At 42.1% G+C, this 13,434-nt stretch overlaps 1 protein-coding gene across 1 annotated transcript in view; it reads left to right on the top strand.

Moving 5' to 3' along the window:
- Positions 1-13,434, top strand: part of apc (APC regulator of WNT signaling pathway) — a 143,534-nt gene that overhangs the window by 120,004 nt on the left and 10,096 nt on the right. Inside the window, 6 exon segments of the mRNA XM_007897403.2 lie at positions 97-204; positions 4,912-5,010; positions 7,250-7,628; positions 8,815-8,910; positions 11,435-11,574; positions 11,859-11,936. Coding sequence (XP_007895594.2) covers positions 97-204; positions 4,912-5,010; positions 7,250-7,628; positions 8,815-8,910; positions 11,435-11,574; positions 11,859-11,936 — 900 coding nt within the window.

Genomic DNA, 13,434 nt, shown 5'->3' with positions numbered 1-13,434 from the left:
AGAGCCACAGCATGGAGGCACAGAGAGCTTCATCTAATCCCCATGTTTCTCCTTTTCTATGTTCTTAATTTAATGCCGAGGCTTTTCTTTAAACAGAAGGCATCGCAAAATAAGCATGAACAGCCGGTGCCACGTGATGCAGAAGGGCCGAGTGACTGTCAGGAAACAACAGAAGCCAGCATGGGTACCACAGGGAGTGGCCAGGTAAGCCACGGTATTTTAATCCTTTTCTTATGAATTACAAGGTTGCTGGCAGGGGTGGATTTGGTGCATTTCTTGTTTCTGGGTTTGCATCCTAAGTAACTGAAGTATAGTGAGTATTTTTATAAATGTACTCTTCGAAATATCGTTTAGGTTAATCCTCTGCAGCTCAAAGTACTCAATTGTTCTGATAAATATATTTTCCTGAACTTGATTCCATGAAAATTTTATTAAATATTCTAAAATATGATGAAAATAATACTGGATATGTTTGGAATTTGTTGTTTGTTGGTGTTGTTGGTATGCGCATTTATAGTTCATGCTAACAATACAGTTTTTAGACTGATGTGCAAAGAGAGTACCACAAAGGGTTAAGAAGGGTGATGGCCGGATGTAAATTGTAGGCTTGCTGTTTTGATTATAATGTTCAGATTAGCTGAATTTAAACTTTGTTTTACGTTGAACCCTATTATCGACCCTTTGAGGCACATATTTATATATTCAGTAAAATATCAGTATTCAGCAAAAGACCCTTATATGACCATGAAAACAAAATTGAAAAAAAATCCAATCAAGGCTAGTAATAATGGTTTCCTTGGCTTTGCAATCCATTAGAGCAGAGCAGAGAACAGATGCTTTGTAGGGTGGATCTGATTACGCAATCCATCTAAAAGCTCACTCATTATGTGCTGATCTTCAGTGATTGCTGTGTTATCTGATGCTTAGCTTGTGTCTCTGACACTCATCAAACACGCCGTCCCTCTCCCAGTGGCCGCTGCATTCAATTTGTACCTGTACCCCGTTGTGTGAAGGATTTTCATTGCTTAAGGTAGCAGCAGCAGCAAATGTTTAGCTGGGGGGCAGAAGCAGCACTGCCACAAGCAGCAAAAACTGAACTGGGTTTATTTTACATCAAATTCAGCGAGTGGCAAAATGGTGAGCTAAACATCACATTAACGAGGATTAAAGGATTGGTTGTATCAGATTGATGACTTCCTGTTTATTTCCTTGCTGATCAGTGTTGATAATGCATCCTGAAGTGTCTTTTTAGGAATAATCATTCAATGTTTAGATCAGAACAGGAAGCACTAAATTACAGCATTAAAGGGTGTGTGCTGCCATTGTTGGTTTGATAGCAGGGTACATTCTGCAGTGGGTAAATCTCAGTTTCTGTAGGTCTGTGCTCCAAGATATTGCAAATCTCTTTAAAGTACTGTGCTACAAATATTCATTTATAATTTATATGTAACTCAAGCTCCAGTATTGTTGGAAGTAAAATTGATCTGACAGTTTCAAATGTTGGATCACAGATATTACAGTATTTTTATTTTTATTCCTGCTCTTTATCAATCTTCTTTTGTAGCTTAATGCTGTAAATGGTTCATAATTCACATCCTGGTTACAAATGGAATATGGCATTTTATCTGTTCTATCTTCATTATCCTAAACTCTGCCCTTATTTACATCATGAGGAGACTGCCCAACCTATCTTTGATACTGTTAGTGCCATGTCTTGGTTAACACACTAGCTGACCCACCCTGGACTGGAAGATGCATCCCTTGGAAAATCTTCTCACAAGATCTCTTCGGTTGAAGAAGGCTCTTTTGCCCATCTGATCTCATCCCTCCAGAATAACCACCCTATCAGCCTCCCACCACAGCATCAAGCTGCTTTTTAAATGAGTCTCAGGTTCTGGCCTCAACCACCCTTCTTGGTCATCTGTTTCAATCGTAAATTACACTCGTGTTGAATGCATCACAATTTCGATCTTCTACATTAGCTTTGCAACTGTTGAGCCACCCCTAAGGAGAATATATTAAATCGTGTGCAATAATTTTTATACTGTAAAAATAATTCTACCCCATTTTGAGTGTTATGTAGAATTTGGATACAATTATTTTCAAGTTGGATTTTATAATAAGAATTGATTTGCATTTGCAGTATCTAAAAAGATTTACACAGGCTAATGAGTAGGTGATATGCTTATATCTCAAACAGATGAAATGTTAAAAGATTCATGTGTGTATCTTTCCAGATAAATCTTTCTACAGTTTTGCAAGTGAATTGCCCGGCATTTTTGCCAAGGTTGAATGACCTGTCATCACATACAGCTGCAGTTAAATTATTAAATCTGTATAAATGTTGAGTTTTTTTGTTTTGTTCTACCTGCATTGTATTTTATCAGTTAGTATTGAAGAAGCATTTTGTGCCCGTGTTTTTCTAGTTCCAGAACATGGGAAAATAATGCTCTTGTTCTGTATTGACCACAACCAAGTTCCCTCTTCTTCTTGTAATCTATATCCTCCTATAATAATAATCCTTGCATTTGATATAGCGCATTATCATGTCTTCTAGACGTCTCAAAGCGCTTCACAGAATATACTTTAAAGTGTAGTGACTGTATATTTTGTGGGAAAAATGCGGCAGCCAATTGTGCACAACAGTGTCCCACAGTCGTCGATTCAGTGACCACATTATTATTTTTGGTTTTTTTTGAAGGGATTATTACCCCCGGAAAAGCGATCCGCCAATTGACTAACAACTGGGTTCCTACTTACTGCTAGGTAAAAAAGTGTGTGGAGTAAGGAACCTTGCCTAAGGCTTCGCCCTGCCCTGGACCCATCACTGCTCTCAAACTACTGCCCCATCTCCAACCTCCCTTTCCTTTTCAAGGTCCTGGAATGAGTCGTTGTTTCACAGCTTCGCTCCTTCCTCTCCCTTCAGGAACCCCTCCAATCGGGCTTCCATGCCATCCACAGCACAGAAACAGCTCTGGTCAAAATGACGAACGACATTCTGTCTATCTGCAACACGGCTCCTTCTGCCTCCTCGTTCTCCTTGATTCTCTGCTGCCTTTGATACCGTTGATAGATTTTTGGTAGGTCAGGGATATGCGGAGAAAATGGTAAATTAGAATTGAAAGGATTAGTTGAGGTATAGATCAGCCGTGATCTAATTAAATGGGCAACAAACTCGAAGGGCCGAATGGCCTACTCCTGTTCCTATGTTGACCTCTCAATCCTCCTCCACCGCCTCTCTTCTCACCTCAACCTTCATGGTTTTGTCCTTGAATGGTTCAGATCGTACCACTCACTCTGTCTCCACTTCATCTCCACAAATAACTTTTCCTCTAGCTCCCGCACCATCTAGTGCAGAGTTCTTCAGGGCTCTGTCCTTGGTCCCCTCCTTTTCAATATCAATATGCTTCCTCTTGGTGACATCATCAGCAGACGTGGAGTCAATATGTATGCGGATGACACCCAACTCTATCTCTCTGCCTCCACCCTCAACTCCAGGAACACTACTGTCCTGACAGAATGTCTGTCAGACATCAAGTCCTGGATGAGAGCTAACTTTCTTCAGTTGAACGTCAACGTGGAGTCCTGTATTTCAGTGGTTAAAGCACTCGCTTCATAAGTGAGAGACCAGTATTTGATACCCGGCAGGGCGAAACCCTGGCCGAGTTTCCTTACTCCACACACCTGATAATAATCCCTCAAGAAAAAAAACAATAATAAATTGGTCACTTCAATCCACGACTGTTTGTGGGTACACTGCTGTGTGCAGTTGGCTGCCGCGTTTCGCTCCCAAAAAAAATAATTCACTTTCAGTATCTTCTATGAAGCGCTTTGAGACGTCTAGAAGACATGAAGAGTGCTGTGTCAAATGCATGGATTATTTTTATTATTAACAAGACTAAGGCCCTCCTGCTTGGCTCCCGTCAGCACATCCACACCTCAGGCACTGACAGCATCACCATCCAAGGATGCTCATTCCACCTTACTAAGCCAGTCCAGAACCATGACACCTTGTTTGACCCTCAACTATCCTTTCTATCCCACATCTGTGCCATGACCCGCTCTGCCTTCCCCCACCTCTGCTACATTGCCCAGCTCCCACCACTGTCTCACACTGCAGGCCGTCAAGACCCTCATACCCGCATTCATAACATCCAGGCTTGACGATGCAAACTCCCTGTTTGTCGACCTCCCGAACTCCTCCCTCCACAGGCTGCAGATCATCCAGAACTCTGCAGCCCGTGTCCCTCCTGCACCAGGCTCCGAGACCCCATCAGCCCCATCCTCGCCCGTCTCCACTGGCTCCCCTGATACAGAGCATATAATTCAATATTGTGGTCCTCATCTTCAAAGCCCTCCATGGCTTTGCTCCCCCTACCTCTCTGACCTCCTAACCCTACCAACCTGCCTGCTCCCTCCGCTCAGCAGGCTCCAGCCTGCTTTACGTCCCCGTCTCGCCTGCCCCACCATTGGCAGGTAGGCCTTCATCCACTCTGCCCCCACCTCTGGAACTCCATCCCACAGTTGCTCTGCCTCACCCCCACCCCCCCCCGTCTCAAGATTCTTGTCTTCGACCGTGCCTTCAGTCACCCTCCTTCCCCACCCCGCCCTCCCTCCACCCTCCCCGATCCCCAACTTGGGTCCGAAACATCGATTGTCCAGCGCCTTGGGACATTCTCCCGACGTGAAAGGCGTATGCAAATGTAAAGTTGATGTTGTTGTTGTTGCCCGGGAATGGAACCCATGTCCTCTCGCTTGCAAGGAGAGTGCTCTAACCACTGTGCCACAGTAGTTTTAATGAAGTGGGCACCGTGAATCATTTTCACAATTTCATGCAAGATTACATTTCCAGAAATATTGTATTATTGATGAGGTGGTTTAACGCTTCTAATCCTTTTTTGTATGTTTTAGGGTTCAGGGGCACGGGTTGAGCAAGACGCTGCTAGTGTGATGAGCTGTAGTAGTTCTTACTCAGTTCCTCGAAGACTGACAAGTCACCTGGGTACCAAGGTAACCGAAGATTCCAGACTACAGGTCGCTACACTGCATTTTTTCTAATACATCAATTTTAACAGTGCTTTGGCTGCTTTATCAGTATGTTTTGCTGTTATTAACAAATGCATGTAATGTTCCTTACTGTGTCCTTTTGAGTATTTTTAAAATGGTGCTTTATGTAATGATTGACAATCATTGAATATGTCGACAGAAGTTAAAGATCACAGTAAGGACTATACAGTATTTTAATCTAATTGTGTCAGAAATCTGAAAGAATTCTAGCAAAAGTTAAGGGCCCCAATTTGCTGATCTCGCAGCAGAATAATTTTCCTGAACGCATAAAAGTATTTAATAATTCATTCTTACATGATGAAAATTCAAAATGCAAAATACTATTTTGAATAACGAAGGGAAAGGTGAGCAATTCTCAAGAGTTCTGACGATGATCCAGATGTTATAATTTATTTCTTCATGTTACTACTAATTCTAATCTCATCTACAAAAGTAGCTTTGCTTGCTTTGCTGTAGCTAGTTTTCTGCTCTTTGAACATGGATTTGTTTGCTAAAGCTATGATTCTAATGTGACTTTATTTTAAATTTGAACTCGGTCGTGCTGCTGAATGGGTAATAAATTAGCAACGGGATCAGTAAATAGGATTAAATAACTGAATAGACAAGTGACGATATCCATGTATGCTTGTTAAACTTTAAAATTGGCTTTCTGTAATGATTTGCAGTGAATTTTTAGCTGTTGCACACAATTCTTACCAGAGTGATCTAGTAATATACCACCGTCACTCTGCAATGCTGAGAAGCACAGGCTCAGCAGTCAACGAAGATTGATTCCTCATAGTCAGCATTGCTCTGCTGTCTTGTCAGGGGGCACAATAGATTGGAGCACCCTGTGGTGCTGGAACGCTTCATCTCGAGGGAGAGGAACAACTAGTGGGGCCAAGCCCACCACACTGAAGCATACCTCCCTGTCAGCTTGTCATGAAAGCATATCAGTGGAGGTCTGTGATGAAATCTGTGGCTCAAATTATCTTACCGAGACTGAAGGAAGAGGCAGTGATTGTGGAAAATCCAGTTTCTAAACCTTGGTTTTCTTTTTGACAAAAAAGTAAAATACACTATTAGATTTTGTTATTTAATCCATTTGCTGGGTTACAGGATTTGCTGATAATTTTGATTTTTGAAGTGTATAAAAGTCTGAATTAAATTGCATTTCTAAAATATGTGTCACTGGTAGAGCCAGTCACTGAATTGTGAATAGAAAACCAGATTATTGCCTCTATGGCTGGGGTTATGCTATACAAAATATAAGCATTCTACGTTACCCTAACCTGCTGATTCCCAAGTAAGTTACTTTTGAATTCTTGCTTGATTTTACTGACAAGCAACATACTGTTTAGATCCTACCTGTCCACTCCCTCCGCTCAGCGGGCTCCAGTTTACTCCACATCCCCCATCTGGCCCGCTCCACCATCGGTGGCCAGGCCTTCAGCCTTTCTGCCCCCACCCTATGGAACTCCATCCCACATTCCCTTCGCCTCGCTCTCTCCCTTGCCTCTTTCAAGGCTCATCTCAAAACCTCCTCTTCGACCAAGCCTTAGTCCACCCTCCATCCTCCCCGAACCCGACCCCCAGCTCGGGTCAAAATCCCTGACTGTCCAGCGCCTTGGGACATCCTCCCATTGTGAAAGTCGCTATACAAATGTAATTTTGTATTGTATCTGTTAATAACAAAATGGATTAATTGTATTATCTCAAATTTGTGAGTCATTTGGCTCATACATCATATTGTGTAATCTAAGTGATCATAGCCAGAGAAATAGTTGTGCAGTACTTTATAGTATTTCCTAATGAAGCAGAGAAAGCTCTTGACAAAAATCAATGAATTGATCCCATTTGAGTGGATATGAACCTTTTGATCGTGTCTAATTGCATTGTCGTCCTTCTATTGGAGTATTGAGTGTACGGATAAATGTAATACTATTGATCAAAGCCAGTTGAACTAGTGGGAATTGTTGTATCCAATGTCCTGCTGCGTGCAGGTGGTAAGTATCATTGCCAACACAAATTATTACCAGAAAATGTTCATAAATTCAATGCAGCTCAAAAGATTTGAAACAAAAACTCTTGTGTTATGTTCTTTACATGAAATGCTCAGTAGTTTGATTTAATTTCAGCCTGTGCTATTGTTAACCTTGTTTCTTAGACAGAATTTAACCTGTTTGGTTCACTTGGGCCATAGGTGGAAATGGTATACTCGCTGCTATCGATGCTTGGTACACACGACAAGGATGATATGTCACGAACTTTGCTAGCAATGTCTAGTTCTCAGGACAGCTGTATAGCTATGCGTCAGTCTGGTTGTCTTCCGCTGCTCATACAGCTTTTGCACGGCAATGATAAAGACTCTGTGCTGCTGGGCAATTCACGTGGTAGCAAGGAGGCCCGTGCAAGGGCCAGTGCTGCACTACACAATATCATCCATTCGCAGCCAGACGACAAGCGCGGCAGACGGGAGACCCGTGTTCTTCACCTATTAGAACAAATCCGTGCTTATTGTGAGACGTGTTGGGAATGGCAGGAGGCACACGAACGTGGTGTGGACCAAGACAAAAATCCAAGTACGACTTTTTTGGGGGTATCATTGCATTTTTGTATTTAAAATAAACTATTTTAAAAGAATGAACTATAGGCTTGTCTAACAGCTCGGTGAGCTGAATTCAGTGATCAGTTGAGCCTTTCAGACCAAAATGGTCAAGTTCATTTCCAGTCAGTGCTGTGAGGTGATTTAAACCAGATTGGTTTGGATATGGGTGATTCAATTGGCTTGAAAGCCCTGTGCTTGTGAAGGCAAAATCAGCCAGGGTTTCTGATTGCAATGATCATGCATCAACCCTGGCTGGAGAGTCTTTCTCTCTTCCTCTCTGTAAGTCAGTCTGTGTTCATGTGTGTGTCTGTATGTAGGTAGGTAGGGTAATCGTTGCAAAGCAATTTTACAGCAGGCTCCATCCTCTTCATTGTCATGAGATGAGGAAATAGGGAAAAGACCAGATTAGTGAAATCTCACAAGATCACAGTTTGCTTGGATGAAGAAGGTCCTTTGGCCATCTGATCTCATCCATCCAGAATAGCCACCCTATCGTCCTCCCATCATAGCACCAAACTGCTTTCATAATTAATCCAGTGTCCTGGCCTCAACTACTCTTCCAGTCAACCTGTTCCAGTTGTAATTACCCGTGAGGGAAAGAAAACTTACTGGTATCTGTCCTGAAATTGGCCTTTGCAACTCTAAACTAAACTCTAAACCTAGGTGTACTGTCTTGGTGCTTCCTCAAATTCTGTTCTGGGTCAACTCCTTAGCTTGTCTAATCTTTGCTCATTCCTCTGACTGGAGATCATCCTTGTTACGCTGCACTATCTCGAAAGCCTGCGCAGCCCTGTTATGTCGTAGTAAAGAGAACTGTATGTAGTTCTCTAGGTGTGGTCTGACCAGATCGCGACGAGCAATGAGGCAGAAAACGTAGATGTGACTATAATATAATAAGCTTTTGTTAAGTTTGGTAAGAGTAATGATACAAGTTACTTTTATTATTGCCAAGTAGTGCATTCATTTGATTAATATTTATTAGCCAGAGTGAAGTTGATCTATTTTAGAGTTCAGTAAAATGTGTGTGTTTAGGGGTGGGAATATAATACTGAAAAAAAAATTTGTATAAACCTAGACCTTAGTTGACAGAATCCATGGTAGCACAAGTACACAATCTGAATTGAATCCTGTTTATTTATATGTGCATTATATTGATATAGTGCCATCTCCAGTAGAACACCAGATATGTCCTGCAGTGTGTGTACTTATGAAGCTTTCCTTCGAAGAAGAACACAGGCATGCAATGAATGAACTAGGTAAGATAATGTCAACATTTGTTTCCCTCGTTTCATGTAATCAAAAACAACCTGCACCAAATATTAAAATTCCTGATGTTTTGTTTCAGAGTTTGGGAGAAAAGAGATTTGTAGCCTCCTGTCGGACTCCTATTTAAGGGACATCAATTTAATTTCTTGTCTTAATTGATTTTGAAATCGCATACAGCCCTATTGAATGAATTTTGCCAGGTTGTTCAATAGAGACGACAACAACAACAAAATTACATTTATAGAGCACCTTTCATGTCGGGAGGACGTCCCAAAGCGCTGAACAGTCAGGTGTCGGGACCCGAGCATGGGGGAGTGGTGGTGTAGGGGTGAGGGAAGGCAGAGAGGTGGGAGGGCGACCGAAGGCATGATTGAAAAGAAGGGTCTTGAGACCGACCTTGAGGGAGGCAAGGGAGGAAGCGAGGAGAAGGGACCGTGGGATGGAGTTCCAGAGGGTGGGGGCAGAGAGGCTGAAAGCCCGACCACTGATGGTAGGGCGGGTTGGGTAGGAGACATGGAGCAGACCAGAGTCGGCTGAATGGAGGGAGCAGGCAGGTTGGTAGGGAGTCAGCAGGTCAGAGAAGTAGGAGGGGGCAAGGTCATGGATGGCCTTGAAAGTGAGGACGAGGATCTTGAACTCGATCCTCTGGGGAATGGGGAGCCGGTTGAGTCGGGCGAGGGTGGGAGTGATGGGGTCGCGGAGCCTGGTGTGTGAGAGTACATGAGCTGCAGAGTTTTGGATGATCTGCAGCTTGTGAAGGGAAGAGTTTTGAAGGCCGATGAGGAGGGAGTTCCAGTAATCGAGCCTTGAGCTGACAAATGCGTGGGTGAGGGTTTTGGCAGCCTGAGAGGTGAGGCAGTGGCAGAGTCTGGCAATCATTCAGTGGCAGACTGCTGCAGTGACTTAAGAGAAAAGTGTGAAAAATGATCAGTCCTGCTCCACCAGAATGCATCAACGACAACAACAACTTGCACTTATATATCGCCCTCCACATAGGGCAGCGTCTCCGAGTGCTTAACAATGGCAGAGCCTGACTCAGAATGGGGGGGTGGTGGTAGGTGACCTTAAGCACAGTCGAAGAGGAAGGTTTTCAGCAGGACTTGAAAAGGGGGAGAGAGGGGGCAAGGCAGGGGGTTTGAGGGAAAGTGTTCCAGAGTTTCGGGGCACAGTGGCTGAAAGCGCGTCCTCCGATGGCAGGCCGGAGGGTGTGAGGGACGAGCAGAAGGCCGGTGCCAGTCAGCGGAGGCGGTGGATTGGGGAGTGAGGAGGTCGGAGAGGTAGGGAGGTGCCAGAGAGTGAATGGATTTGAACACGAGTGTGGGGATCTTGAAGTCGATCCCTTTGGTGATGGGGAGCCAGTGGAGCCTGGCCAGAACTGGTGAGATGTGGGTACGGAGTTTGGTCCCAGTCAGTATGCAGGCAGTAGCGTTCTGAATGAGCTGGAGTTTTTGAATAGTGGCACTGGGGAGACCTGCGAGGTGTGCTTTGTGTAACCCAGGTGAGCGGTACAGGGACTGGATGTGGGGAAGGAAGGATAGCTGTGGGTCGAACCGAATGCACCTTATGTTAGCTGTTTTATGTTGTGTAAACAAGACTGATAGAGGCAGCTGTGTCCTCGATCGACTGTGACTCAAAGTTGCAGCTGTAGAGAACATTAATGGTTGAACCATTAATTGGGGAATGGGGGAATAAAATAATGTAAGCAATAAGAGTGGAGTGGGCAGTATTTGTCTGATTTGGAAATCTATAGTCATCAGTTGTTTGGTATATTATAATAAAGCTGTAGCTCACCTTGTTCTCTTGCTGTTTGCTTATATATTTCTTCCAGGAAAGAGAGTAGAGTAAAAAGTTTAATTTGTAATGCCTATTATCTAAATTTGATATAAATCTATTGTGGTTTCTAAGACGGAAGGCCATGATCTTGTCTTGCAGAGCATTTTATCCGATCAGGTTGCACCAGCTGAGCCCAGCACAGAAAATCTACTGCAATTACTAATTCTGACCTCCTTTGTCCTTGGTACTGCCAACATGTTAGAAGGGGAAACATCAATAAGCTTTTAGATGCAATTAAATAAATTGTTTCTAAAATATGAGAAAATAGTTTTAAACTTGAAATGTAAAGTATAGATAGAATCTGTTGTCCTTCACAATATGTTATTAAAGTTATTTGGTCAGACTCTCAGGATGATTGATATATAGATGTATATTATATCAAATCACTCTGGCCCTCTATGCCCATATCCTTTAGCTTTCCTTCGAAATATTGTTTGTCACTGCAATATCTGCACTGCAGTCCTCATATGTACTGAAAATGATTTGTTGTAAATCTATTGTTTAATCAGGTTTGTGATTTGAACATTATACAGCAATGGTCTTAAATAAATACAAAATTAGGGGATTAATGTTTCAAACCAAAGCTAAATTTTAAAATATCTTTCATGTTATTTCTGATATTTCTAATTGGAAATAGCTTTATGAAAACTCTGTTTTAACCATAGACATTCTCATTCCCAGGTGGTTTACAGGCTATAGCTGAATTGTTGCAAGTGGATTGTGAAATGTATGGACTCACCAGTGACCACTACAGTGTCACATTGCGCCGCTATGCAGGAATGGCACTTACAAATTTAACCTTTGGGGATGTTGCAAATAAGGTGGGTCAATTTATCACAATGTAATTTCAAATTATCATGATTGATACACTCAGGTTGAGAACGTGTTTTTTTAAAAAAAACTATCACAGAAGTTGTAGTTAAATCAAACTCATTCATGTGGAATGGCATGCTAGTATAGTAATGTAAGGTGGGTTGAATTTGTGGCCATTATTGGTCAATTGCAGGGAAATTATTTAGTTATCTTGTTTTGACAATTTCACATTAATCAAAGTAAAGTTCAACAAAGTGCCAGAATTGCTTATGTAATGTTTTTTTCTTGACAGGCTACACTCTGTTCTATGAAGGGCTGCATGAGAGCAATGGTAGCTCAACTTAAATCGGAAAGTGAAGATCTACAACAGGTAAAAAGATGTATAAACACTTTAGTATTTTAGTTTAATCATTGGCAGGTCACTTTATTTCTCTAAACTGTGTACAGTTCCTATCTTCGGCATGTGCAATTCTGAAAATCAACTGTTCCATTAATTTCTCTGAAAATAAGCATGATAAACTTAAAAGCATTTGAAGTCGTCTATCTTTTCTAAGTACATGAAGCAACCAAACATTATTTGATGAATATATCTTTCTGAAAAATAGGCTTTTTAAAAAAAACTAAATGGCATAAATAAAGGTTGAGAGCATTAGCAATATAACCTGCCTCTTATTTATAAGACAAGATATAGAACTTCCATTTAATGTGATTCAGTATGAACTATTGAATTGGAGACAGACATTTATTTTAGCATGGGAAGACAGTGGTACAAGCAGATTTATTGAAGTTTATTCTCGCATTTTGGACTGTTGTTTGATTGACCAGCCTGTGTGACATCAAGTCCTGGGTGAGCCATAACTGAATTGTAGCTGAACTTTTAACAACGCTGAGGTGAACCTGGTGGTTTCTCCTTGTCATCTGCTTGTTTCTATTCTATTTCCTTCAACCTCTCTGCTCGCTCAAGCTGGACCAGATGTGCTGCTTAACCCTGAGATGGGTTTTAAACATCTGGTTCTTTGCCAAGACCTACACTTGTAGTTTGCTTACCCACTTACTACCCCACCACTCCAATGCACACCTTCATTCATACCTTAATTCATACCTGTGAAGTCCTGTAGCTCAGTGATTAGAGCACTCGCTTTGCAAGCGAGAGAACTGAGTTCAATTCCAGGCAGAGGGCGAAACCTTGGGCAAGTTTCCTTACTCCACACGCCTAATAATAATCCCTCCAAATAAAAACCAAAAACAATAATTAAATTGGTCATTTTCAATCTACGACTGTTTGTGGGACATTGCTGTGCGTAATTGGCTGCCGCGTTCGCCCACAAATATACAGTCAATTCACTTTACAGTGTTCTGTGAAGCGCTTTGGGACGTCCTCCCGACGTGAAAAGTGCTATATCAAATGCAAGTATTATTATTATTATTATTATTAAGGATCAATTTTTTTTCGAATATTTTTCTCACTGGCTTCCCTATTAAACTCTCCAGGAGCTTCGACTGATCAAGAGCTTGAGAGCCTGAGTTCTCTCCTGCACACTCATTATCCCCACTCTCATCAAGCTCCATTCGCTACCAGAAACTCATTGGGTTTAAGATTATTGTCCAATCCATGTAATGGCCCTCAATTCCTTCCAGTCCTGGCCCGTTCAAGGCTTTTCCTTCTGACTCTGGTGATAATTCGCTTCACTATTAGTAGCCAAGCCTTCAGCAATTATGCCCCTGTCATCTAGAAATCTGTTCCAAAATCACATCCATCTCCTTCTAAAACCTAGGTATGATTAACATCTTTAAATTCTTCATTTCATTGTTATTGTTATTATTATGCAGTGAAGAACCAAGGTTTAGGCATAAGCCCATTTTCTTGC

Source organism: Callorhinchus milii, unplaced genomic scaffold (assembly GCF_018977255.1).
Source record: "Callorhinchus milii isolate IMCB2004 unplaced genomic scaffold, IMCB_Cmil_1.0 Scaffold1, whole genome shotgun sequence".
NCBI lineage: Eukaryota > Metazoa > Chordata > Chondrichthyes > Chimaeriformes > Callorhinchidae > Callorhinchus > Callorhinchus milii.
The sequence above is the reverse complement of the archived record's forward strand: the minus strand, read 5'-3'. Positions and strand labels throughout refer to the sequence as shown.